The sequence below is a fragment of the Coregonus lavaretus genome (genome assembly GCF_964263955.1).
Source record: "Coregonus lavaretus genome assembly, chromosome: 4".
NCBI classification, from domain to species: Eukaryota; Metazoa; Chordata; class Actinopteri; order Salmoniformes; family Salmonidae; genus Coregonus; species Coregonus lavaretus.
In genome coordinates, this window is record NC_139991.1 from 55438400 (window position 1) to 55464993 (window position 26594).

A 26594-nucleotide genomic window follows, 5' to 3' on the forward strand; every position below is an offset into this window, starting at 1 on the left:
CATATTTGTGCCCAAAACTTGAGAGAAATAAGCTTTTTGTGCGTATGGAAAATTTCTGGGGTCTTTTATTTCAGCTCATGAAACCAACACTTTACATCTTGTGTTTATATGTTTGTTCAGTATACACAGGGCCATGATATTGACATGATAAATCTAGGGTGCCTGTCCGAATAGCACCCTATTCCCTATAGTGCACTACTTTTGACCAGGGCCAGTGTAGGGTGCACTATATAGGGACTATGGTGCCATTTCAGATGCAGACCTACTAATGCCCAACACTGGGACCCCTTTAAAGTTTAGTGTCTCATTTCTACTGAGTAAGTGAGATCACTTCAGGACTTCACAGAGTAACAGTTCCTGCGTCCCAAATGGCACCCTATTCCATTTACAGTGCAATACTTTTGACCAGCTTAGTCCCTACTGCTACCTTTACAGTAGTAGCAAGCAAAAAACCCACTCCCAGTCCCACAGTAGCCACAAACAGGTCTACAGAGACAGTGGGAAGTGTTGATGAGAATCGGGGGAAGAATATGAGTGAAATGGAGCTAGTGAGAAGAAAGGAACAGGCTATTTGAAAGGAAGACCATAGAAAACCAGGCAGGGCCACACCTGAGCCTGAGTAGGAGACTGTTCCCACCCAAGCAGGGGTAAGAAACAGAGAGGGGGAGTCTGAAAGGGGCTCTTTTAAGGGAGACCCCACCCAGAGGAGCAGGAGTCTGGCCAAACTGACAGAGGGAGGTGGTGAGGTACAAGATGTTCTCTACACGGTTTTCTCAGGGGGAAGAGTATTTTCTCCTTCCACCTGTACTCTCAGATAAAAACAGTCAATCCTCAACAAACAGCTCTGAAATACACACCGGCTGCCTGACTGACATCCATCATGGCCACTGACCACTCAAGAGGTTTAGCTAAGGCCAGGATTGACCTGCTGTAAGATTGCTCCTGAACTTTGGTAAGCAAACCTGAATACAGTACATACTGTAAGGCGTTAGCATCACTAATTCAGAATACATTCAAATGAAATGAGATTGACTAATAAAGTCCTCAAGAGCTAGAGCCATCTCTATAGTGTTCCTCTCACCTGTGGTGGCCCTCCACACATCATGTCCCAGGTGCCGTAGTGTCCCTGAGCCTGCCTGTGGAGTCGCACCGCATCTGTGAAGGCCGGGGTCTGCACCCTGCACTCCTCTGACAGACCTGGAGGGGGCACGAGAGAGCAGTTTGGATAGGTTGGAGCTTCTGCAGTGGTGGTGGTGTTTGACATGTGTGTGTCCAAAAGGTGATAGAACAATTAGAAAAATCTATTATTTTACATGGCTTTTCAAAACACCCTTTTTGGTTGCTCAAGGAAATTGCCAGAACATTATCACTGTGACCTCTTGGCCCTACCTAAAAACAGCCATGTTCAAAATGCATGGAGTAAAAAGTACATTATTGTCTTTAGGAATGTAGTGAAGTAAAAGTAAAATAGTAGACACTCCAAAAAACGACTTAAGTAGTACTTTTACACCACTGTGTAGCAAATGTGTGTTTCTGATTTGATTTATTTAACCCTTATTTTACCAGGTAAATTGACTGAGAAGACATTCTCCTTTACAGCAACGACCTGGGGAATAGTTACAGGGAGAAGAGGGGGGGGGGGATGAATGAGCCAATTGGAAGCTGGGGATGATTAGGTACAGATACTTGCGACATGGGGCACTGCATTATCATGCTGAAACATGAGGTGATGGCGGCGGATGAATGGCATGACAATGGGCCTCAGCATCTCAAATAAAATTGTATTTGTCACATGCGCAGAAAACAATAGGTGTAGACCTTACCGTGAAATGCTTACTTATAAGCCCTTAACCAACATTGTATAATTTTTTTTAAAGTGAAAATATGCTAAAAAAAATACAAAAAAGTAACAATAAAATAACAATAACGAGGCTATATACAGGGGGTACCGGTACCGAGTCAATGTGCGGGAGTACAGGTTAGTCGAGGTAATTGAGCTAATTTGTACATGTAGGTAGGGGTAAAGTGACTATGCATACAGTTGAAATCTGAAGTTTACATACACCTTAGCCAAATACAAATAAACTCAGTTTTTCACAATTCCTGACATTTAATCCTAGTAAAAATTTGCTGTTTTAGGATCACCATTTTATTTTAAGAATGTGAAATGTCAGAATAATAGTAGAGAGAATGATTTATTTCAGCTTTTTTTTATTTAATCACATTCCCAGTGGGTCAGAAGTTTACATACACTCAATTAGTATTTGGTAGCATTGCCTTTAAATTGTTTAACTTGGGTCAAATGTTTCGGGTAGCCTTCCACAAGCTTCCCACAATAAGTTGGGTGAATTTTGGCCCATTCCTCTTGACAGAGCTGGTGTAACTGAGTCAGGTTTGTAGGCCTCCTTGCTCGCACACGCTTTTTCAGTTCTGCCCACAAATGTTCTATAGGATTGAGGTCAGGGCTTTGTGATGGACACTCCAATACCTTGACTTTGTTGTCCTTAAGCCATTTATCCACAACTTTGGAAGTATGCTTGGGGTCATTGTCCATTTGGAAGACCCATTTGCGACCAAGCTTTTAACTTCCTGACTGATGTTTTAAGATGTTGCTTCAATATATCCACATAATTTTCCTTCCTCATGATGCCATCTATTTTGTGAAGTGCACCAGTCCCTCCTGCAGCAAAGCACCCCCACAGCATGATGCTGCCACCCCGTGCTTCACGGTTGGGATGGTGTTCTTCGGCTTGCAAGACCCCCCTTCTTCCTCCAAACATAACAATGGTCATTATGGCCAAACAGTTCTATTTTTGTTTCATCAGACCAGTGGACATTTCTCCAAAAAGTACGATCTTTGTCCCCATGTGCAGTTGCAAACCGTAGTCTGGCTTTTTTATGGCGGTTTTGGAGCAGTGGTTTCTTCCTTGCTGAGCGGCCTTTCAGGTTATGTCGATATAGGACTCATTTTACTGTGGATATAGATACTTTTGTACCGGTTTCCTCCAGCATCTTCACAAGGTCCTATGCTGTTATTCTGGGATTGATTTGCACTTTTCGCACCAAAGCACATTAATCTCTAGGAGACAGAACGCGTCTCCTTCCTGAGCGGTACGATGGCTGCGTGCTGCCATGGTGTTTATACTTGCGTACTATTGTTTGTACAGATGAACGTGGTACCTTCAGGCGTTTGGAAATTGCTCCCAAGAATGAACCAGACTTGTGGAGGTCTACAATATTGTTCTGAGGTCTTGGCTGATTTCTTTAGATTTTCCCATGATGTCAAGCAAAGAGGCACTGAGTTTTAAGGTAGGCCTTGAAATACATCCACAGGTACACTTCCAATTGACTCAAATGATGTCAATTAGCCTATCAGAAGCTTCTAAAAGCCATTACATAATTTTCCGGAATTTTCCCAGCTGTTTAAAGGCACAGTCAACTTAGTGTATGTAAACTTCTGACCCACTGGAATTGTGATACAGTGAATTATAAGTGAAATAATCTGTCTGTAAACAATTGTTGGAAAAATTACTTGTGTCATGCACAAAGTAGATGTCCTAAACGACTTGCCAAAACTATAGTTTGTTAACAAGACATTTGTGGAGTGGTTGAAAAATGAGTTTTAATGACTCCAACTTAAGTGTATGTAAACTTCCGACTTCAACTGTAGATAATAAACAGCGAGTAGCAGCAGCTTAAAAAAAGGGGGTCAATGCAAATAGTCTGGGATTCCATTTGATTAACTGTTTAGCAGTCTTATGGCTTGGGGGTAGAAGCTGTTAGGGAGCCTTTTGGACCTAGACTTGGCGCTCCGGTACCGCTTGCCATGTGGCAGCAGAGAGAACAGTCTATGACTAGGGTGCTGGACAATATTTAGGGCCTTCCTCTGACACCGCCTGGTATAGAGGTCATAGATGGCAGGAAGCTTGGCCCCAGTGATCTACTGGGCCGTACGCACTACCCTCTGTAGCGCCTTGTGGTCAGATGTCAAGCAATTGCCATACCTAGCGGTGATGCAACCAGTCAGGATGCTCTCGATGGTGCAACTGCAGAACTTTTTGAGGATCTGGAGACCATGCCAAATCTCCTGAGAGGGAATAGGCATTGTCATGCCCTCTTCACAACTGTCTTGGTGTGTTTGGACCATGATAGTTTGTTAGTGATATGGATGCCAAGGAACTTGAAGCTCTCGACCCGCTCCACTACAGCCCCATTAATGTGAATGGGTGCGTGCTCGGACCCCCTTTTCCTGTAGTCTACGATCACCTCTTTTGTCTTGCTCACGTTGAGGGAGAGTTTGTTGTCCTGGCAACACACTGCCAGGTCTCTGACCTCTTCCCTGTAGGCTGTCTCATTGTATTCAGCGAGTCACTGGTACTTCCTGCTTGAGTTTTGCTTGTAAGCAGAAGTTAGGAGGATAGAATTATGGTCAGATTTGCCAAATGGAGGGTGAGGGAGAGTTTTGTACACGTCTCTGTGTGTGTAGTAATGGTGGTCTAGAGTTTTTCCCCCCCTCTGGTTGCACATGTGACATGTTGGTAGAAATTAGGTAAAATGGATTGAAGTTTTCCTGCATTAAAGTCGCTGGCCACTAGGAGCGCCGCTTCTGGGTGAGCATTCTCTTGTTTGCCTTATACAGCTCGTTGAGTGCGGTGTTAGTGCCTGCATTGGTTTGTGGTGGTAAATAGACAGCTATGAAATGTAATATAGATGAAAACTCTTGGTAAAAAGTGTGGTCTACAGCTTATCATGAGGTACTCTACCTCAAGTGAGCAAAACCTCGAGACTTCCTTAATATTAGAGCTTGCGCACCAGCTGTTATTGGCAAAGAGACACACACCACCACACCTGATCTTACTGGAGGCTGCTGTTCTGTCTTGCCGATGCACGGAAAACGCAGCCAACTGTATATTATCCACGTCCTTGTTCAGCCACGACTCGGTGAATCATAAGATATTACAGTTTTTAATGTCCCGTTGGTAGGATAGTCTCTAACAGAGCTCATCCAGTTTATTCTCCAGTGATTGCACATTCGCCAGTAGGACGGATGGTAAAGGTGGATTATCCACTCGCCAACTACTTCTCACCAAGCACCCGGATCTGCGCCCCCTGTATCGGCGTCTCCTCTTCATGCGAATGACAGGAATTTTGGCCTGGTCCGGGAGGAGGCGTAAATAATTTGCCTTCAGTTTGAACAGAAATTATTTGGTTGTGCAAACCCACAGTTTCATCAGCTGTCCGTGTGTCTCGTCTTAGACCACCCTGCAGGTGAAGAAGCCGGTTGTGGAGGTCCTGGGCTGGCGTGGTTACACGTGGTCTGCGGTTGTGAGGCCGGTTGGACGTACTGCCAAATTCTCTAAAACAATGTTGGAGGAGGATTATGGTAGAGAAATTAACATTAAATTGTCTGGCAACAGTGCTGGTGGACATTCCTGCAGTCAGCATGCCAATTACATGCTCCCTCAAAACTTTTGACATCTGTGACAAAACTGCACATTTTAGAGTGGCCTTTCATTGTCTCCAGCACAAGGTGCACCTGTGTAATCATCATACTGTTTAATCAGCTTCTTGATATGCCACACCTATCAGGTGGATGGATTATCTTGGCAAAGGAGAAATGCTCACTAACAGGGATGTAAACAAATTTATGCAAAACATTTGAGAGAAATAAGCTTTTTGTGTGTCTGGAAAATTTCTGGCATCTTTGATTTCAGCTCATGAAACATGGGACACTTTACATGGTAAGTTCATATTTTTGTTTAGTATACTTCTCCAATACAGGAGTACACCTGCAGCATATGACAACATGCATATGATATTCATGTTGTAAACACACATGCGCACGTTTGGTCCTAATAGCAACAGGTAGGTGTGTCTGTGTCTGTGTCTGTGTCTGTGTGTGTGTGTGTGTGTGTGTGTGTGTGTGTGTGTGTGTGTGTGTGTGTACGCCTAATGGCAACAGGAGTGTGTGTGGAGACTGGACGGCTACCCAGAGGTGAAAGGGAAGTGCTGTTCAGTTACAGTGCCTACGGAAAGTATTCAGACCCCTTGACTTTTTCCACATTTTGTTACTTTACAGCCATATTCTAAAATGGATTACATTGTTGTTTTTCCCTCATCAATCTACATACAATACCACATAATGACAAAGCACAAACAGGTTTAGAAATGTTTGCAAATGTATTACAAATAAAAAATGGAAATATCACATTTACATAAGTATTCAGACCCTTTACTCAGTCCTTTGTTGAAGCACCTTTGGCAACGATTACAGCATCGGGTCTTCTTGGGTATGACGCTACAAGCTTGGCACACCTGTATTTGGGAGTTTCTCCCATTCATCTCTGCAGATCCTCTCAAGCTCTGTCAGGTTGGATAGGGAGTGTCACTGCACAGTTATTTTCAGGTCTCCAGAGATGTTAGATCAGGTTCAAGTCCGGGCTCTGGCTGGGCCACTCAAGGACATTGATAGAGGAATTATGATTATGACTAAAATTGTTAACCCCAATACTGATGATGACTGTGTGAACTGTGTTAGGGTTATCATTATAAACCCACTAACAGAGGGGGTGAGTTAGAAACTGCTGAGACAAACATTCCAGGATGAAGGGGACTGAGAAACTGGTTAAAGGCCTCCTAAAGGTGGGCGGAGCAAAGTGCCTTTGTGTGAAGTATAAAAGCTGTGTTTTTTGGCGGCAGAGCTCTCCATGATTAAACATACAGATCATTCTTGCTGGTTGTGGACCTTTGTTTAATTCATGATTAAACCAGAGCCTTACACCCTCTGGGAATTATTCAGAGCATTAAGTTTGATTAATTAGAGATAGAAATTCTCGTGACAAATGGTCCTTCGAGCGGAGCTCAAAATACGTCTTTATTGGTCTGAGGACACCGAAAACCGTGCACGGGCGGATGATAACATCCGTATAGAATAGACCTGGCCTTTGACGTTAAGGTTATAAACAGGCCGGTGATGAACCTTATGAACGATAAAGACGTTGACGAGATCTGAAAAAGCATTTAAATCCCAACTGCAAGGATAAGGTCAGTAATTTTTATTCATGGTTTTGGTGAAATGATTTGAACTTGTATAAGAATAGTAATTCTTGTGAAGGGCAGAGAATAATTACAAAAATCTCATAAGACTTGCCATATTCTAGAGTGGTAAAGCATGAACTTAAAGGAAGGAAGGGGGTCTGAAATGACTCAAGGTAATGGCCATTACCAAAATAAACTAGTTAATATTGAGATTGTATGGGGTACAGTGATTACAATATAAACAGGAAGGGAGATAATTATCATCGTGTGAGATAGATACATTAAATAAGTCAAGAGTCATAAACAACTGGGGAATTGCTCTAACTCTGTCTATTTCATAAAAATAGAGCAGTTACGACCTCTGGGTTGCGGATAGTGTTAGCAAAAAATAGTATAAGGTTGTATACGTGTGAGACCTAATGATCCATCGAAATATGTGATGTGTTTCAAGGAAGGGACTAAAATAGGTTGCGTGAGAAAAAAATGGTTGTCCCATCCGTTTCATGAAACTGGGGTCTTAAAAAAACTCTGGGTTACGGGTTGAATAATTTAAATGGTTGATTACAAAAGCAGATCATAACATTTGCTCAAAAGTCGCACCTAATAATAAGTCCCAAAGAAAATAATTATTGATTGAATTATTACTAAACGGGGGGGATTTCTTATTTTTCTATCATGGGAAATAAATATTCTAAAGAGGTCCGAGAATTAACGGGGGATATATGTTAGGAAGAGATCAAAGGAATATTTATTATGGATCCATTTGGGAGAAGGTATGGATTTATTGGGCATCTCGAAGTAGAGAAATTAGAGGCTATGATTAGGCAGATGGGCTAGACACAGCGAGAGTATGGCTTTTGGAGAGTCAGGAAAGACTAGAGAATTTAAACACAGAGTTGAAGAGATTAGATAGCTATAATAAATCAGGGAGGCAGAATAGGGGAGGAGATAAGAGGAAGTGCTTTAACTGTAACAAGGAAGGTCATTTTGCCAGAGAGTGTGAGGCCCCGTGTAAATACTGTAACAAAACAGGTCATAACCATCGCGACTGCAGAGATAAAGGAAAGGGCAGTGTCCGGGAAATGACAGTCTATTTTTGGTTCCACGGGTAAAAAGTTTGAAGAAGTGATGTGTCGATTAAGAATTGGCTAAAAACACCACGAAGCGATTATTTGAGAGGTACCTATACATTTCTAACAATATATACGTATGAACTTTCTCACCCAAACGTAGACATACCTCATGGGTGAGAAAGTAGAGAATATGAGTTTAAGGTTGTACCGTTGTTTGATTATGTGATAAGGTTTAATGGGTAATCGGACCATAACTAATGTGGTTATAGAAGTAATGTATAATATAGTAGAGAGCCAACAGAGGGTTCCATTGAACTATTATGGTTTATTGGGCATTTCAATGGCATAAGGTGAAATCTGTATGTATGAGTGAATTCAACGGCTGGTATGGGTGGTAACCGGATACTATTGAGTATTTGGTTTGGTGATGTTGAATGGAAGATTTGTAGTGTGGTTTGGGTTAAATAGAAAGACTCACTTATTCAACAGGAATAGGTGCAGGGAGAGATAGTTTTTGTGTTGTTGAATGAGGTGAGAGCTAGTGCGGTTTTCATTTGGTGACGTCACTTGCTCATTGAACTGGAAGTAGTTGCTTTGAAAGGATCGCAGATTTTGTGGAGTGACTGGCAATGTATGTAGAGAGTCCCTGGTTCGAATCCAGGTAGAGACAGTGGGTAAAGCTTTCGCATTGGGGCTATGGACCTAGATTACTACGTGGATTGAGAAATGTGAAAAGTTGAATTAGATAGCTTTAGAAGTATTCTAGAACGGTCTATGAAAATATGTTACAAGTACTAATTACATGATTTCGAGAGATCAGAGAGAACAGTTAAAGAAATTGAATAGCGAACTGAAATTGCGATAGAGCTGTGAAAATTATTTAAGTTGAGGACAAAGGAAAATAATTTATGGTTCTAGTTCCCGGGTAAAAGAGTTGTACTTGCTTGACTGTATCGAGCAGAAGTTTGAATAGTTGAATGAAAAGCATTTCTTTGACAAATTCTAATGGTTATTACTTTATTGTATAGGTTGGGTAACACCAGTGGTGTATGAAAATAATTGGTGATTTCTAAAACAATAATCTGTTTATGGTACGTTGAACAATGGGATATAGTTGTGACTATTAGGATGATGGATTGAATAAACATTGGTTATAAGTATGAAGTTATTAAACAATAGGTTTATATTTTTAAAACATCAATGCAACAGGTTGAGATGGTTAAATTAATAGAAAGGAGTTATAGGGTTATATTAGAAGGTGTAGTGAACTTAATGAAACGTGTTATTATATAGTGTCTTCCAGGATTGATGGAAGCTCCTATAGCATTATGTTAAGGGGATGCCTGGGATAAAATATGTCTTCCTTACACAGAGTATGTGATTGTATTGGCAAATTAATGACATTTTTGAGTGGTTTTATGGATTAGTTATGAGGAATTAGATTGATACAAACGATTATTGATGAGTTAGGACTGGGGATATCTGTATCATGTGTTGTGTGTACTTACCATCTTTAGATTACTGATGGTAATTGAAGGTTAACAAACTAATCTCTTTCTCCTGGTTATACATTTTATCTCATTGGAATGTTGCCCAGGGCTAGGGGGAGCAGTAGTGAAGTTAGACAGTATTTAGGTCGTAAAAGTGAACTACCAAATTAAGTGGGGCCTGGCTATTTTTGGTTGTTGTTTTTCAATTGGGTTTTTCAAATAAAAAACAACACACCTAGTATGATGTTTATAAAGGGTTGTTATGTTGAATTTAGGGGTTTTTCAACAGTTCATAGGTGATGGGTCTTAAAGGAGCACACACAGTGAATTTTATGGAGTTTTTTGGGTTTTTGACTGAGTTTAGGGTATACATCATTTCTTATGAGAATAAATGTCATGAGGACTTAATGAACACTTGGGATAAGTAACATTTATGAAATATTTAGAATGATGGTAATGTTTACTATACTATGGGATGGAATAGTTTGTTGAATGAATTCAATGGCCTCTGAACTCTGTTTTGACTTTCTGGTGTTAATTAATCATCCACACTGGTAATTCTAAAGGCATGAGAGGAGGACTTTAAGATAGTTTATTTTATCAAGTTGAGGGTAATTTATAATACTGTGAAAAAGATTATAATTTGGTAATAATATGATTTGAACCATAAAATAACAGAAGAGAGAGAGAGCTTTCCCTGAATGAGGGATACCTGTTGCTAGTCAATTGTACTAATCTTGGATTACTTTACAGGATAGAAGTACATTGAGGTATTATCAGATGTTGTCATTTTAATGTAATTTTTATTATGGTTTAATAAACAAGGTTGGTATTTTGTTTTTGAAAGCATGAGTGACGTTGTGACTCATGTGTTCAAAAAAGGGGGTAGTAATGATGGTAAGAGAATTTATTGGTACATTTGCAGATTGTAACAAGAGAATGAGCAGTAGTAAATAATGTGTAATGGGTTAGATTAAATGTTTTAGAGGTGTGTAAGTGAAGTGGGAATCCATGGCTGTCCTACAGCTGTCCTACGTTATCAGTGAATGAAAGCAGAAGGGAGCCTTTTGCTTCTCTCCTCAAACAGAGGAAAAAGCTGCCAGGGTTGAGCAGAGTTCAGGCTAAAACCTTTGTCTCTCCTTTGCTATCTTCTTGATTGATTACAGCATGAAGTGGGGTTTGTGTTAGGTTTGAAAGATTTAAAGTATGGACCTGTCATGTCCAACCATCAGTCTTCAGGTCAAGCCCGGTAGAGCCGGGGTAGAACAGAGTTTGAACTAAACATGAGTGTTTTTAAAAGATAAGGTATTGATTGATTGGATTACTATTGATTCTGAACTGAATGAAAGTCGAATTTAGCCGCCATAAAAGACAAAGGAAGTGGGAGGAGCAATAAAGAAGCAAGGGACAGTCTCAAAAATAAATAAGGGATGGCAATTGGATGATAAATTACCAATATTACCAATATTATGTGTCAAAAGGGGGGATGATAGTAGATGGTAGGATTAAATAATAAATATACGAAGGAAAGGACAAAATACTTTTTTTTTAAAAAAAATTTTTTTTAGATACAGTCTAGAAAGAGAATACTGATGTGAACGGTATGGTTAGAGAGGGGTTAAGGAAAACACACAGGAGAGCAGGAAGAAATGGGGTACAAGGTCTACCGATAGTATTAATGACGATCAGGAGAACTCCAGATGAAGAAGGGTTATTGCCATTGGAGAAGGGATTTGGTAGACCATACAGAATGCCCGAGTTAGGAGGACCGGAGAAGGCAGAAATAGAAATTAAGAGCACCCTAGCAGAAAACGTGAGAAGGTAGTTATTAACCACACCGGTATTTCAGAGGTTTTGTGCCCCACAGGTGAACTAAAGGAGAAGGTGACCCACTATCTAACTAGGTGACTGGTGAGCATCCAGTCCCTAAAGAAGAAAGACTGGAAGCAGGCCTGTTGGGAAGGGCCCTATCAGGTTATATTGGTAACTGCCTTTGCCATTAGAATAGCAGAAAGAGCAACCTGGGTCCACGTTACCCACTGCAAAAAGGTAAGAACACATACAAGCACCACTGAACACACGCAGAGTTAGAGAGAAGAACTGTACCAATAGGGTCTGGGGATCACCTCTGTTAACGAAGATCTCCTACCCCAACCTATCATCACTGTAGTGTGTTCTCAGGGTGTGAGTATGGGGTAGTACCAAGCAGAAAGACTGAGGACAGGAGAGGGTTGGCGGTTTTTGGGAATAGGGGTGACTTGAGCTGCATCATAGTCTCGGCAATGGTCTTGATATGTCAAGATCCACCACCAATTACGCTATGCCCTTACCATTGTTAAGAAGTAAAAGAGAAGAGTGGTGTAACCGATGTGTGGTGGGCGCGTGCCAGTAAAGGCAGTATAAGGCAGAGAATACCAAAAGGGTGGCTAGATACGTGCACCCTGATTCTACTGCTTCAGCTAGTTAGAATTAGTCACCAGGAACCAAGGAAAGAGTTAAACAGACGTAGGAGGAGTTTTAACAAGAAGGAGAATAGCCCTATTTAGATGGATGCGATTGGGGTATCAAGGGGGGTACCGGATGGATACCAAGCTATGAAAGAATTAGGGGAAGGATTTAATACCACGTTCTTTTGGTGGGTGACAATAAACAAAATTGTGGATTGGATTAATTATATCTATTACGACCAACAATGATTTATTGGCCAGACTAGGGATGCAGTAAAAGGGATCTCTGAACAATTATCCGCCATCTCACTCATGACTTAGGAAAAGAGGTTGGCTCTAGATCAGGCAGAAAGGGACGGTGTCTATATAATGGTAAGCCATTGTTGCACATTTATCCCTAATAACACCACACCGGATGGGACGGTCACCAGAGCTCTTGCAGAATTAACTGCTCTAAGTGAAGAATGAGCTGAGAACTCAGAAGTTAGTACATCGTGGATAGGGTGGTTTGATGAAATGTTTGGTAAATGGAAAACCATAGCAGCCACCATCTTAGGGGCGGTCAGCGTTTGTATGGGTATTCTTGTATTATGTGGTTGTTGTCTTGTTCCCTGTGTCCGAGGATTGGTGAGTAAGGCATTGGTGAATGCAGTATCTCAACAAATGATGAGAGATGGACCGACTCCGGACTCTGACCAGGGGAGTGGGAAAAACGATCCTCCAGGCTTGGTGGATGACGAGGACTTTGACCCTGAAAGACCGCAATTGAATGAAATGTTTATTAGTTCTGACGTATGAAGATCAGATTGGTCATGCTTGTAAATACATTTATCCTAAGGGTGTAAAAATTTAGTCAAAGGGTGGACTGATAGAGGAATGATGATTATGTCTAAAATTGTTAACCCCAATACTGATGATGACTGTGTGAACTGTGTTAGGGTTATCATTATAAACCCACTAACAGAGGGGGTGAGTTAGAAACTGCTGAGACAAACATTCCAGGATGAAGGGGACTGAGAAACTGGTTAAAGGCCTCCTAAAGGTGGGCGGAGCAAAGTGCCTTTGTGTGAAGTATAAAAGCTGTATATGTGTTTTTTTGCAGCAGAGCTCTCCATGATTAAACATACAGATCATTCTTGCTGGTTGTGGACCTTTGTTTAATTCATGATTAAACAAGAGCCTTACACCCTCTGGGAATTATTCAGAGCATTAAGTTTGATTAATTAGAGATAGAAATTCTTGTGACAGACATTCAGAAACTTGTTCCGAAGCCACTCCTGCGTTGTCTTGGCTGTGTGCTTAGGGTCTTTGTCCTGTTGGAAGATGAACCTTTTCCCCAGTCTGAGGTCCTTTGCGCTCTGGAGCAGGTTTTCATCAAGGATCTCTCTGTACTTTGCTCCGTTCATCTTTCCCTCAATCCTGACTAGTCTCCCAGTCCCTGCCGCTGAAAAACATCCCCACAGCATGATGCTGCCACCACCATGCTTCACCGTAGAGATGGTGCCAGGTTTCCTCCAGACGTGATGCTTGGCATTCAGGCCAAAGAGTTCAATCTTGGTTTCTTTAGACCAGAGAATCTGGTTTCTCATGGTCTGAGTCCTTTAGGTGCTTTTTGGCAAACTCCAAGTGGGCTGTCATGTGCCTTTTCCTAAGGAGTGGCTTCCGTCTGGCCACTACCATAAAGGCCTGATTGGTGGAGTGCTGCAGAGATGGTTGTCCTTCTGGAAGGTTCTCCCATCTCCACATCTCTCATTCAGAGTGACCATCGGGTTCTTGGTCACCTCCCTGACCAAGGCCCTTCTCCCCAAATTGCTCAGTTTGGCCAGGCGACCATCTCTAGGAAGAGTCTTGGTGGTTTTAAACTTCTTCCATTTAAGAATTATGGAGGCCACTGTGTTCTTGGAGACCAATGCTGCAGACATTTTTTGGTACCCTTCCCCGGACCTGTGCCTCGATACACTCCTGTCTGAGCTCTACGGACAATTCCTTAGATCTCATGGCTTGGTTTTTGCTCTGACATGCAATGTCAACTGTGGGTCCTTATATAGACATGTGTGCCTTTCCAAATCATGTCCAATCAGTTGAATTTACCACAGGTGGATCAAGGATGATCAATGGAAACAGGATGCACCTGAGCTCAATTTCGAGTCTCATAGCAAAGGGTCTGAATACTTATGGAAATAAGGTATTATTATTTATTTTTAATACATTTGCAAGAATTTGTAAAAACCTGTTTTCGCTTTGTCATTATGGGGTATTGTATGTAGATTGATGAGGAAATACATGTATTTAATCCATTTTAGAATAAGGCTGTAACGTAACAAAATGTGGAAAAAGTCAAGGGGTCTGAATACTTTCCGAATGCACTGTCTATTACTGGGGGTGAGGGTCACGCCTTCAAACCATTAAATCGCCCCTGGAACTGGGGCTATAGTGTCTGGCAGTCCTCACAACACTCAGGGAATGATGGTAGGAGATAGGGGGCTAGTCTAGTACACTACAGACCCAAGAGCAAGGAAGTAAGGACACAATCCTTATAGGCCACTGATAGAACCATCACCACCAAATAATACCCCTCAAAACTATGTAGTACCATGCAGCATTGCAACTTCATAAATAAATACATTCATAAATGTATTTGTCTGTTGTAACTATTGCCAACTGAGCGTTCTTAACAGCCATGGGCAGAATAGACAGAAGACAGTTAAACTGTTAATTGGCACTCTCACTCCTCTACTGCAGCGGAAGCTCACAGCAGGAATTTCTTTAGAGGAGTGACTGGACAGCTGGCAGGCCTGGACATGTAGGGGGAGTACTATGGCTCTGATTGGCTCCAGGCCTGGACAGGTAGGGGGAGTACCATGACTCTGATTGGCTCCAGAGAGGGGCCAACAAGGGGAGAAGATTTTGTAGCTTGATGTCTAAAATGGACACAAACACTGTCAGCACCTTGTCATCGTGTGTGTGTATGTGCGTGTCATTATACCCTGATGAAGACAGCTTGTCTGTCGAAATGTTGGTTATTAGGTTATTAAATTATTGCATCTGAGCTCCTAGAGTGTGCAGCTCTCCTTTTCTTTTTCAAGTGTTCTACTCCGTTAGCCAGCACCTCACCTAAATAAGTGTGCGTTTCTTTCGACTCCATATTAATGTGTGCGTGTGTGCCTGCACGTGTGTATGCATGTGTGCTTTGATCCCAAGTGAACACGCGTCAGATCCTCCCAGGGCGTGGGGTGTTAGTGGTCGAGACATACGAGTGTGTTTATTTAAAGTGCATTATGGGAAGGTGATGACGTGATGTCGGAGCACCATCGGTGGATCAGTGCAGTGATCACCATGTTGTTGTTGAGCTGCTTCTGCAACCTGTGGGATCCCAGCAAGTCTGTTCATGTGATTTCATCGGCCCACTTTGTCATTCAATGAATAATCACTGTTATAGTTTCACCTTCCTGTGAAATCCTCCCTAAGGCTATTTCTCACGTCCCCAAGTTTCTCTGAAAATGTGTGTGTGTATGCTGGATGAGGTACAGGAATACACACAAGCACATTTACGATTGACATGGAAAGGGGGGGAGGGGGCTCACATCATCCAATACCAATGTGTAACACCCTGCACCCAACACAAACGTGTATTAAGCTGGCATGTGGCAAGTACAGATGACTGATGGTTTTAAGAGTCAGGCCACAACTTGACACCGAGTTGCCCTACAGGATTCAGAGTTAAGAGGGACACTGCTCCAGACCAGCACACCACCCCGTCATGTCATCATAACATAAATAAATTGCGTCCCAAATGGAACCCTATTCCCTACAGTATGTAGTGCACAAATTTTGACCAGGGCCCATAGAGCTCTGGACAAGAATAATACACTACATAGTAAATAGGGGGCCATTTGGGAGGTTGCCCAAGACAGTAACTTAAATAACTCATCCCTGCCCTGCTGCGTTTCACCATCACTGAAAGACCAGCTCATTGTGATGGTGTGCAAATTTTCACAAAGTGACACACACACACAGGTCTGTGTTGTGAACAATGGCAGTGAGGCAGAAGAGCAGTAATTGGTCAGGGTGGAGCTGAGTCTGTGTTGTTCTCTACCTGAGATGGGTAATCCTCTGTCATGCAGAACCACCAATGGGGGGGGCTTGTATTACCGGAAATCCCCAACAGTCCCCACAAGGATAGTAAAACAAGAAAAATTCTCCCTCATGGGGGCATTTCACACATTCCCCACGAGGACAAAGGCTATTTTAAGGTTAGGGTTTAGAGTTACAATTAGGGATAGGGTTACAATTAGAGTTAGGGGTTACGTTTAGGGTTAAAGATATGGAAAATAGGATTTTGAATGGAAATGAATTTTAGGTCCCGACAAGGATTGTAAAACATATGCTGTGTGTGTGTTATTATGACAGTGTGTGGTGTTCAGACAGCTCCTCACCATTGTTGCTGTGTCTGACACAGTCCTGAAGCACAGCGTGCCACTTCTTCTGCTCCTTCTCTGTCAGCACACAGAAGTAGTGGTGGCGGGCGTATGGATGCCACAGGATCAGAGGGAACTGGGTGGCACACTTCACAAACGGACCACTGTCCACCTTGGCCTTTATACCTAAAACACAAACAAACATTCACGTTTATAGGTGTTCATAGCCTCCTCATCAGGGCACCAAACCAAAGAAAATATATTGAATCAGGAAAGGAATTCCAGAATTTGTCCAATAGGAAAACACTCATTGCTAAATGTTTTGTTACAGTGTGCCCTAATGAATATGGCCTAGCTAGTCACTGAGTACTTTAGTACTTGATCTCACATTGGGGAAAGTGCTGGTTATACCAAAATCCAACAGTGACTCATGATCAGCTGTTTAGTATACACAGATCAGCTAGTCAGGTGTAACCAAATCATATCTCTCACCTGGCAGGCTGGTGTTGATCAGTTCAAGATACTCCTCCATGGAGGTCAGAGCTTTGTATCCAGCACAGTTTATGGTTCCTTTAGGGCGCAAGCCCCTCTCGTGAGCCTATCAGAGAGTACAGAGTGAGGGTGCAGTTTCAAGGAAAGAGGGTGAAAAATGTACAAACAGTTCAGAACCATAAAATCACAGATAAAGTTGTGACCCAAACAATTCAGACTAGCTGGCATCTAAATCTGTCTGATTATGAAAGTAAAAACAAATCTAGCAACAAAAAAATAGATGTTTCAGTTTTCCGACCACCTCACCACTTTGTTTTCATAGAAGCTGATGTTGTAGGTGTCGGCCACGAAGACAAAGCGGTTCCTCCATCTCTTGTTTTCCTCCAGGTACTGGAACAGACCCCCAGAAAAGATGGAGCGGTCCTCCAGAGGGTCCTACCACAACACAACAGACAGTTAGCATTAGAGCTGCTATCACTTGTATTATTGTACTACATGGTAGTGTTAGTACTAGGGATGTGAATCATTCCCTTTCATGACGATTTGATACGTATCTAGATACATGGGCTCTGATACTGTACAGGAACAATACGTTTTGGTTTGAAACAATTCGGTGCGATTTTATTTGATTAGAGAACGAATCGATACAATTTGGTTCAATGCACTAACAACTGTTGCATAAACACATTCATTTTCCATTCTAAATTCAAATCTACTGCTGATGGAGCTCATGAGCTGGATCTGTCTGAGCTGGGTCGGTCTGTAAATGATGTATGTCTAGGGTGTATGTACTATGTAGGCACCTGAGCTGAACCATAAGGGAGTCTAGGCATCTACCACCCCACTACCACTATCAGATCTTTTTTTTTTTACCTGTACAAAAACAAAAGTATTTTTCATTCTATAGCTTGTTCTCCATCTTCTTTTTAAATAGTAAGCCAACATGTTTTCAGCACTCATTTCCATGACTGACCTAGCTGACTAAACTCAACTCCACGATTAACGATGGAGTTGAGCGGCGACTAGTGTGGGCAGACTAGAGCTCCGACGTCACATAAAATGAAAAAAATGAACAAAAAACTACTGATTTCAGCACCCCAAGAATAGTGTGCAATTACATAGGACAATGTCATATTGTATCAGCATCTAAGTATCGTGATAATATCGTATCGTGAGGTCCCTGGCAATTACCAGCCCTAGTTAGTTAGTACCAGCAAAAGCAGCAATGATGGGGCTTCGTCCCGAATGGCACCCTATTCCCTATATAGGGTCTGGTCAAACATAGTGCACTATAAAGGATATAGGGTGCCATTTGGGACGCAACCATGGTGTTTGCAGTTGTACAACCGCTGGTGGCGGTTGAGACTGGATGGCTAAAGTGAGAACACACAGGTGTGGTATATTGTTTACACCACCACTTTGTTTTTAGATTTCCTGTTGTAGATCAAATACTGTAACTCAAACAGCATAATCCCAGCTGAGGAAGGAAGGAAGGAGGGGGAGAGAGGGGTGGAGGGGAGCTGGAGAAGAGAGGTTATGTGTCCTTGGAAGGTGCTAACTGGCAATGCTTGGTAAGATGTGGTGCCTATCAGTGCCTGTGTTTTAATCAGAAAGAGTTTTGTGCTGTTTCCGTGTGTGAATGAAAGTGTGTGTGTGCGCGTCGGTGCGTGCGTGTCACTACCCAGAGTATCACTTGGGTAGTGAAGAGAATAGACAAGGAAAGCAGCCACAAGATTCTTAGCACCATCACAGTTTGTTCATGTGTGAAATCTGTTCTAATTCCATCCAGTGACTTGATGGTGGAGACTAACACAGAACTCAACAGTATTACAGTGGAGATGACTACAGTATGCGTTTCCTATCTGTGTCCATAGCGTTTTGACTGTTGGAGTGTAAACACTCACAACCTAACACTCAGAGATACAACATTAAGGGAGACTCCGAGGAGGATGGTGAGGTAAAGAGATGAAAAGAGAGGATGAGGAGCAGAGGACGACGAGTAGGAGAGACGCAGATGGCGTGGGAATACTGTGAGAGGAAAATGAAGTAACTGAATAAACTGAAGAGGGACCGCTTAATCCAGTGTAAATTATTGTATAGAATTTATTATAAAAGAGACAAAATTCACGAGGGTGCAGTGAGATACCCGATGGGTTGGACAATACTTTTCCCATCAATAATCTTTTAAAAAGTATACTTAAAAACCAATCCTGTAAATGTAAAATGGTTTATTATCTAAATGTTGAAAGTGCGTGGGCGACAGAGGAAAGAAATGGTGCAGTTTGAGGCCATGTGACGGAGAGTAATGTGGGCACTGGAGATGGGGGTGTGAGCAGGTGGGTCTGGGCAGGTGTGATGTGGTTGTGTTTGTGTGTGTCATTTGTATGTGTATGTTTTGTATTGTTAAAAAATATATACACACTACCATTCAAAGGTTTGGGGTCACTTACAAATTGCATTTTTTTTCAAAAGAAAAACAATTTTTTTGTCCATTAAAATAACATAAAATTGATCAGAAATACAGTGTAGACATTGTTAATGTTGTAAATGGCTATTGTAGCTGGAAACGGCAGATTTGTAATGGAATATCTACATAGGCGTACAGAGGCCCATTATCAGAAACCATCAATCCTGTGTTCCAATGGTACGTTGTGTTTGCTAATCCAAGTTTATCATTTTAAAAGGCTAATTGATCATTAGAAAAACCCTTTTGCAATTATGTTAGCACAGCTGAAAACTGTTGTGCTGATTAAAGAAGCAATAAATCTGGCCTTCTTGAGACTAGTTGAGTATCTGGAGCATCAGCAATTGTGGGTTCGATTACAGGCTCAAAATGGCCAGAAACAAATAACTTTCTTCTGAAACTCGTCAGTCTATTATTGTTCTGAGAAATGAAGGCTATTCCATGTGAGAAATTGCCAAGAAATTGAAGATCTCGTACAACGCTGTGTACTACTTCACAGAACAGCGCAAACTGGCTCTAACCAGAATAGAAAGAGGAGTGGGAGGCTCCGGTACACAACTGAGCAAGAGGACAAATACATTAGAGTGTCTAGTTTGAGAAACAGACGCCTCACAGGTCCTCAACTGGCAGTTTCATTAAATAGTACCCGGAAAACACCCGTCTCAATGTAAACAGTGAAGAGGTGACTCCGGGATGCTGACCTTCTAGGCAGAGCCATATCTCAGACTGGCCAATAAAAAGAAAAGATTAAGATGGACAAAAGAACAGACACTGGACTTTTTCTTTGCAACTCTGCCTAGGTCAGCATCCCGGAGTCGCCTCTTCACTGTTGACGTTGAGACTGGTGTTTTGCGGGTACTATTTAATGAAGCTGCCAGTTTTTAACGGTAGTGTATAAATACACACACACAACCAGTCAAATGTTTGGACACACCTACTCATTCAAGGGTTTTTCTTTATTTTTACTATTTTCTACATTGTAGAATAATAGTGAAGACATTAAAACTATGAAATAACACACATGGAATGTTAAACAAATCAACATTTATTTTACATTGAGATTCTTCAAATAGCCACCCTTTGAATTGATGACAGCTTTGCACACTTTTGGCATTCTCTCAAAATAGCAAAGGATGGCTATTTGAATACATTTTAATTTGTTTAACACTTTTTTGGTTACTACATGATTCCATGATGTGTTATTTTATAGTTTTGATGTCTTAACTACTATTCTACAATGTAAAAAAATAAGAAAAACCCTTGAATGAGTAGGTGTGTCCAAACTTTTGACTGGTACTGTATATATATTTTTTTAAACAGAAGAGGGACAGATTGAGCGAGAGAAGAACGCAGGAAGACACAAAAACAGCAACAGAGGGGTGAAGGAGTGCGACAGACAGTCGTCTCCAGGTCAGCCTCTTGCCTTGCGGTGCAGGAGCTGTGGCTGGGGCCCTCCTCCCCCCTCCATCTCAAAGCGGACACTGTTGAAGAGGGCCACTGCATACTGCTGCTCGTACACATGACCAAACTCCTCCGTCACCTGCCTGGTACGAGCTGTGGACAGAGATATAGATGACAGTTAGAACTTACAGTTAGAGAGTAACAAATTCACAACACAGTCTGTAAACAAACTAATAATGGGAATAACCCATTATGTAAAGTAAATGACAACAGGTGCCAAGTTACTCAAACATCAAAACAGACATGTCAATGTTACAAAACACAGTGAGTGAGTGAGTGAGTGAGAGAGAGATAACAGGCTAGACAGTCACAGAAAAACAGCCACAGACAGAGACAAAGAGAAAGAGCGAGAGAGAAAAAAGCGAGAGCGGGAGAGAATGTGGGAGAGAAAGAGTGGGGGAGAGAGAGAGCACAGCTAGCCCACACAGTCCCAGAAACTTCAGCTGGCAGCAGAACCAGAGCATGACACATCAGTAATGTGACTCATCAGATCACAGAGGACTTGGTCGAGAAGAGAAGCTGTGAGACTACCGAAGGGGGCATGGATGACAGGCTTGTGGAGGGGCTATAGGGTGACTCGTAACGAAAGGTGGACTTGACCGTACTCAGACAGGAAAAGCAGAGAAAGACTGTGGAAAAGAGGGCATTAACCGTCCAGTATTTTTACCACCTTTCTATCAGCCCCCCCCCCTATCCCCCACAGGGAGGCTGGCCCATGTTGACTCCAATACTTCACACAGTTGTGTTAAGTTGGCTGGATGTCCGTTGGGTGGTGGATACACACAGGAAACTGTTGAGCGTGAAAAACCCAGCAGCGTTGCAGTTCTTGACACACTCAAACCGGTGTGCCTGGCACCTACTACCATACCCGATTCAAAAGGTACTTCAATGTTTTGTCTTGCCCATTCACCTTCTAAATGGCACACACAAAATCCATGTCTCAATTGTTTAACCTGTCTCCTCCCCTTCATCTACACTGATTTAAGTCAATGTAACAAGTGATATCAATAAGGGATCATATATTTCACCTGGATTCACCTAGTCAGTCTATGTTATGGAAAGAGTTCCTAATGTTTTTTACACTCAGTTTATAAAAAAGGTAGTACAATAAATGAATTATAAATTGGAACAGATAATGAAGATTGCTACAGTAAAGGGACATTAAAGCCTTGAATAACATTGTACCAAGTGAATTTGTAGCACACGACAGACTATATGGAGATTCAAGCATCAGGATGTTGAATGGTAAAATACCATGGTCTAACCAGCAATAAAGACTATCTTCTTTATTATAAAAAACGAGTCATTTTTGGTAGGACCTTTCCTAAAGATACCGGTAGTACTTTTCCTAAATGTGGCACTTTTCCTAAAGATCCCTTATAGTCCACAGGCTTAGCTTGTGGTGGCTCCATGTTCTTAGCTCAACTCTGACATGACACTGTAGTCTGTGAGATGTTTATGGTAGAGGCGCCACAGAAAAGAGAGAACAGCATTTGAGTAGGAGGGCAGGAAGGAAAGACCTGGCAACAAGATAAGAAAGAGGGGACAGAGACTGAGAGAAGTAATCTCAAAGTAACACTCAAACACACGTTCACACACACTGTGTATTGTAATGCACTGTATAAAAAACATACTTGGTTCAATCCTGGGTTTCAGAACCAAAACAAATAATACTGAGAAGGATCTAGACATAATAGATACTACAAAGGGCATTCCCTCAGTTCCACCTGTATAATATATTCCATGCTGGTCTAATTCATCATGACACCACCCTCAGTGTGTATTTGTATAGCAGTGGAAACAGGCCAGCAGGGCTTGGATGTTGTTTGAGTCATCATGAGGGTACCAGATATCTCCTGCTACATCTGTGAGCCATTATTTCCCACACATCCTCTGTACTGTGCCTGTGACCTCTGACTGAGAACAATCCACTAGACACCCATGTGTGTTCTCTGAGGACCAGAGATATTCCCATTCACAACCAGAGGCTGGAGTTGCTATTTCATTCACATACTGCACTTTCCACAGGCTGGGTTAGTGTGCCAAAGCATGCAGACTGGCCACAGGGAGAGTTAGGTCAAATTACACACTTCCCCACTGGAATGAAGGCATGGCTTGATGGACAGTCTTCAGCAAACTAAACTGATGGAGATTTGATTGCACTTAATGGCTAAGTTAGGAAAGTGTGTGTGTGTGTGTGTCTACTTAGTGCCCTGTCATCCCAAATACAATCCAAAGGAGCAGGCAGTCCCAGTGCCGGGGATTAGAGACTGACAGCACACCCACCTACTTCTAGCCTGTGTTAGAGAGAGAAAGAAAGAAAGAACGAAAGAACGAAAGAAAGAAAGAACGAAAGAACGAAAGAAAGAACGAAAGAACGAAAGGCAGAAAGAACGAAAGAAAGGCAGAAAGAGTGAGTGAGAGTACAGTAGTCAGTGCATTGATCATTTCCCTTCCTGTTTCCATTGGGTGCAGACTGTGTAGACCGTCTAAACAGCTGGAAAACCACACTTTGACTGGAAAACTCCAAGAATCAGCAGACATCCTGTAGCTTGAATGGTACACTGTCACACTGGGATGTAGGCTAGGCCTACTGAACCATACTGTATTGTATAATGTAACGTATTAAGGGATGAAGGAGTGATGGACTAGGTTCAAGAGGTTCACAGACACCTGATTAACTAGGAGTTGGAAAGAAAACAGAAATGTGTATGTCAAAGAGGAGTTCAGCTGGTGAAAATATGCCTTGACAGCAAATGTGGTGACATCGACCAGTATAGCCAACTACTCCAAACAGTATACTCCCAAAGGAAAAGAGCTGACTAACCACTCCTCCCACAGGCACAAACATGTGTGCAGACACACGCACACACACTGCTCTCACCTTATGCAGTGGGTTGGGTCGTGTCTGTGAAATAGACAAAAGGTATAAGATGAAACAATAGAAATATGAAAGAAAGTTGTATAGAGAGAATGAAAAATGTGTTAAATAGGATTTTTAGGCCAAAACAACATCAAATAAATGCATTGTGAAAGAGCAAGAGAGAGAGAGAGGGAGGAAATAAAATAGGGCAGTGTGTGAGAACCAAACTGACTTTCTGCTCATTAATCCCAAGGCGTGTTCCAACCTGCTTTTTCTTCTGTACACACACTCACTTCTCTCTTTCCTTCTAAATCTGCAGCTTTAGACATCTTTAGAAGCTACAAAGGGACAGAGTACTGAACAGGCATGCAGGGCATGTGCCCCGGGGCCCCTCGACCTCCAGGGGCTCTCAACCCACATTTATTTATTTGGGCCCCCTGGAAGTCAAAATTCTCTCTCAGCCTCATGGCAAAAAGTGTAGAATAGCTTGAGATGAGCTACAAAACAGCACATTTTGCTCTCTGACCCATGGCAAAACCTGTAGAATTGCAGGAAATCAGCTTTAAAAACCGCAACATTTTCTCTTAGCCTCATGACAAAATGTGTAGAATAGCATTATAACAAAAAAAAAAAAGGTTTTCCAAAAATATACAATTAGTGTAAAAAACATTAGGAACCTTTCCAATATTGAGTTGCACCCCCTTTTACCCTCAGAACAGCCTCAATTCAACGGGGCATGGACTCTACATGGTGTCAAAAGCATTCCACAGGGATCCTGGCCCATGTTGACTCCAATGCTTCCCACAGTTGTGTCAAGTTGGCTGGATGTCCTTTGGGTGTTTGATCATTCTTGTTTTGTACACTCAGTATATATAATAACTTTGTCATCGACAAAAAAAAAAAAAAATCTTTCTTGACCGAAAGTAATCTGTTCTTTCAACCAATCGATTGGTTGAAATTTTAAAATGTGTATTTTTCCATATATAGACACACCCTATGTTCGAGTAAAATCAACTAAAAAAAATATGTCTACTTTGTCTGATGCTTTAAGCACTGTAATTAAAAATTAAGACACAAATTACTAAAGAGGGAGCCAGGGATCAATATAGCCTAACCGGAAGTAAAAACCTGTTCCCGACCCAGCCCTCCTCCTCCCGCTGCTGCTGGCCTTTGCAGATTCTGCCATTATGCTCCTGAAGTTGCCGGTAATAGGCTACACCAGCGGTCGGCAACCTTTTCCATTTGGAGTGCCAAATTATCGTACCATTTCTACAGATCTGCGTGCCAGTTATGATTTTCATATTTTTTTGTGGAACAGTTTAATTTAAAATAAAGTCTTCATATCTCAAAATCAATGTCATGTAGTTAATCTAAATTCTATTTCTAAATGAAAACGATACAAATCTAAAAGTAACTTCTATTGCCATTGCCAATACGTAAAAATAGCCTACATAAAGCCAACAAATAAAAACATTGCAGCCCGCAGGTTGAAAATATCCGGATAAAAAATTAATATCATATAAATCACATTGGCTATGCATGGCCTGTCTGCAAGGAACTTGAAACATTGTATCAAATACTAACTTGGGTCTGGCCTGAACCTAAGTGCTAGCAAACTTGCAACATTGTATAAAATATTCTAGGCCCACAGAGTTTACCATGCCAGTGAGCTCCGGACAGACAGACAGCTGTAGGCTATTTGCACAAGGGATAAGAAGTAAATCAGGTTGGCCTATTTTATGACATTTCCACCAGATCAGAGCATGACATTTTTTCCCCCCTTTCACGCAGAGTGGTTATAAAAAGGGAGAGAGCTGGAAATATCTTTCAAATAGGCTACGTTGAGGAACTATAGTAAAAACAGACTTTGTTTCCTTGCTTTTTGAGGCAAAGAAAAAATTACTTTGAGAAGCTCCGCAGTGATGGTGAGTTAAGACAATCAGAAATAGTATCAGATTCCCAAATGGGCACATTTATAAGCCTACATTTGTGTGCAGGCCAGGTAGACTAGTCCTAGTTCTATGCATAATCAGGTGTGTGTCCTTACTCAAGATTGTCTTGTTTGGAGCGCTCCTGTCAAGGAATAAATTGACAACTTGTAAATGGAATCAAATAAACCAAAAAGTGTTCCTCAAAAGTGTAGCCTAGGTTGTGCGCTCTGCAAACAACGTGTCCACTCCTACAACGACAATGGTTAGACTAATAGTAGTAATAATAATAATAATAATAAATTAACAGAAATTACCTTAACCAAACAAACATAGTAGATGATAAATGATGGTAATTAAGGGTAAATGTACTACTGGTGATACTGGTGTGCCATCCCCACGGCCTCCGCAATGGCTTAGTCCACTCAGACAGGCGTGAATCAGACAGGGGTCTCTTGCACCATTACATTTTCTTTTATATATTTGCCACTGCTCGACTAAAAAAATATATTGTTTGACCAACAGCCTATCGACCAAACAAATCGACCAGTCGACTAAATGGGGTCAGCCCTAATAATAACCTTCATATCCATGATATAATAACCATAATATCGAAGTAAACTTCGAGTCATGTGATGATATGTTGTGTGGTCCTCCCATTACGACTCGGGAAATCATGCAGTTTATTAGGCTACAGATAAAATAAGTTACGATGAATTTCACAGGGTGGTGAAAGTGCACTGTGATGAGCTTGATGCGCCTTAATCGAGGGTCTTATTCTGGTGACATGATGATCGATGCTTGGCTGCCGTTTGACAAAAAAAAAAAGTATTGCTCTTATCCATAATAATGATTTGGTCAAACAGTAAAGTACATTATCCTCATGATTCCTGTAATGAAAGTGTCTGCCTGCCCCTGTA

At 41.7% G+C, this 26594-nt stretch overlaps 1 protein-coding gene across 1 annotated transcript in view; it reads right to left on the reverse strand.

The window, feature by feature from the left end:
• LOC311128238 (protein Niban 2-like) overlaps positions 1 to 26594 on the reverse strand; it is a 49050-nt gene that overhangs the window by 10384 nt on the left and 12072 nt on the right. Inside the window, exons 2-6 of the mRNA XM_084160274.1 lie at positions 20846 to 20976; positions 17265 to 17393; positions 16959 to 17064; positions 16485 to 16652; positions 1082 to 1197 (exon numbers count right to left, since the gene is read on the reverse strand). Of these exons, the coding sequence (XP_084016400.1) occupies positions 1082 to 1197; positions 16485 to 16652; positions 16959 to 17064; positions 17265 to 17393; positions 20846 to 20976 (650 nt within the window). The remainder of the gene's footprint in view (positions 1 to 1081; positions 1198 to 16484; positions 16653 to 16958; positions 17065 to 17264; positions 17394 to 20845; positions 20977 to 26594) is intronic.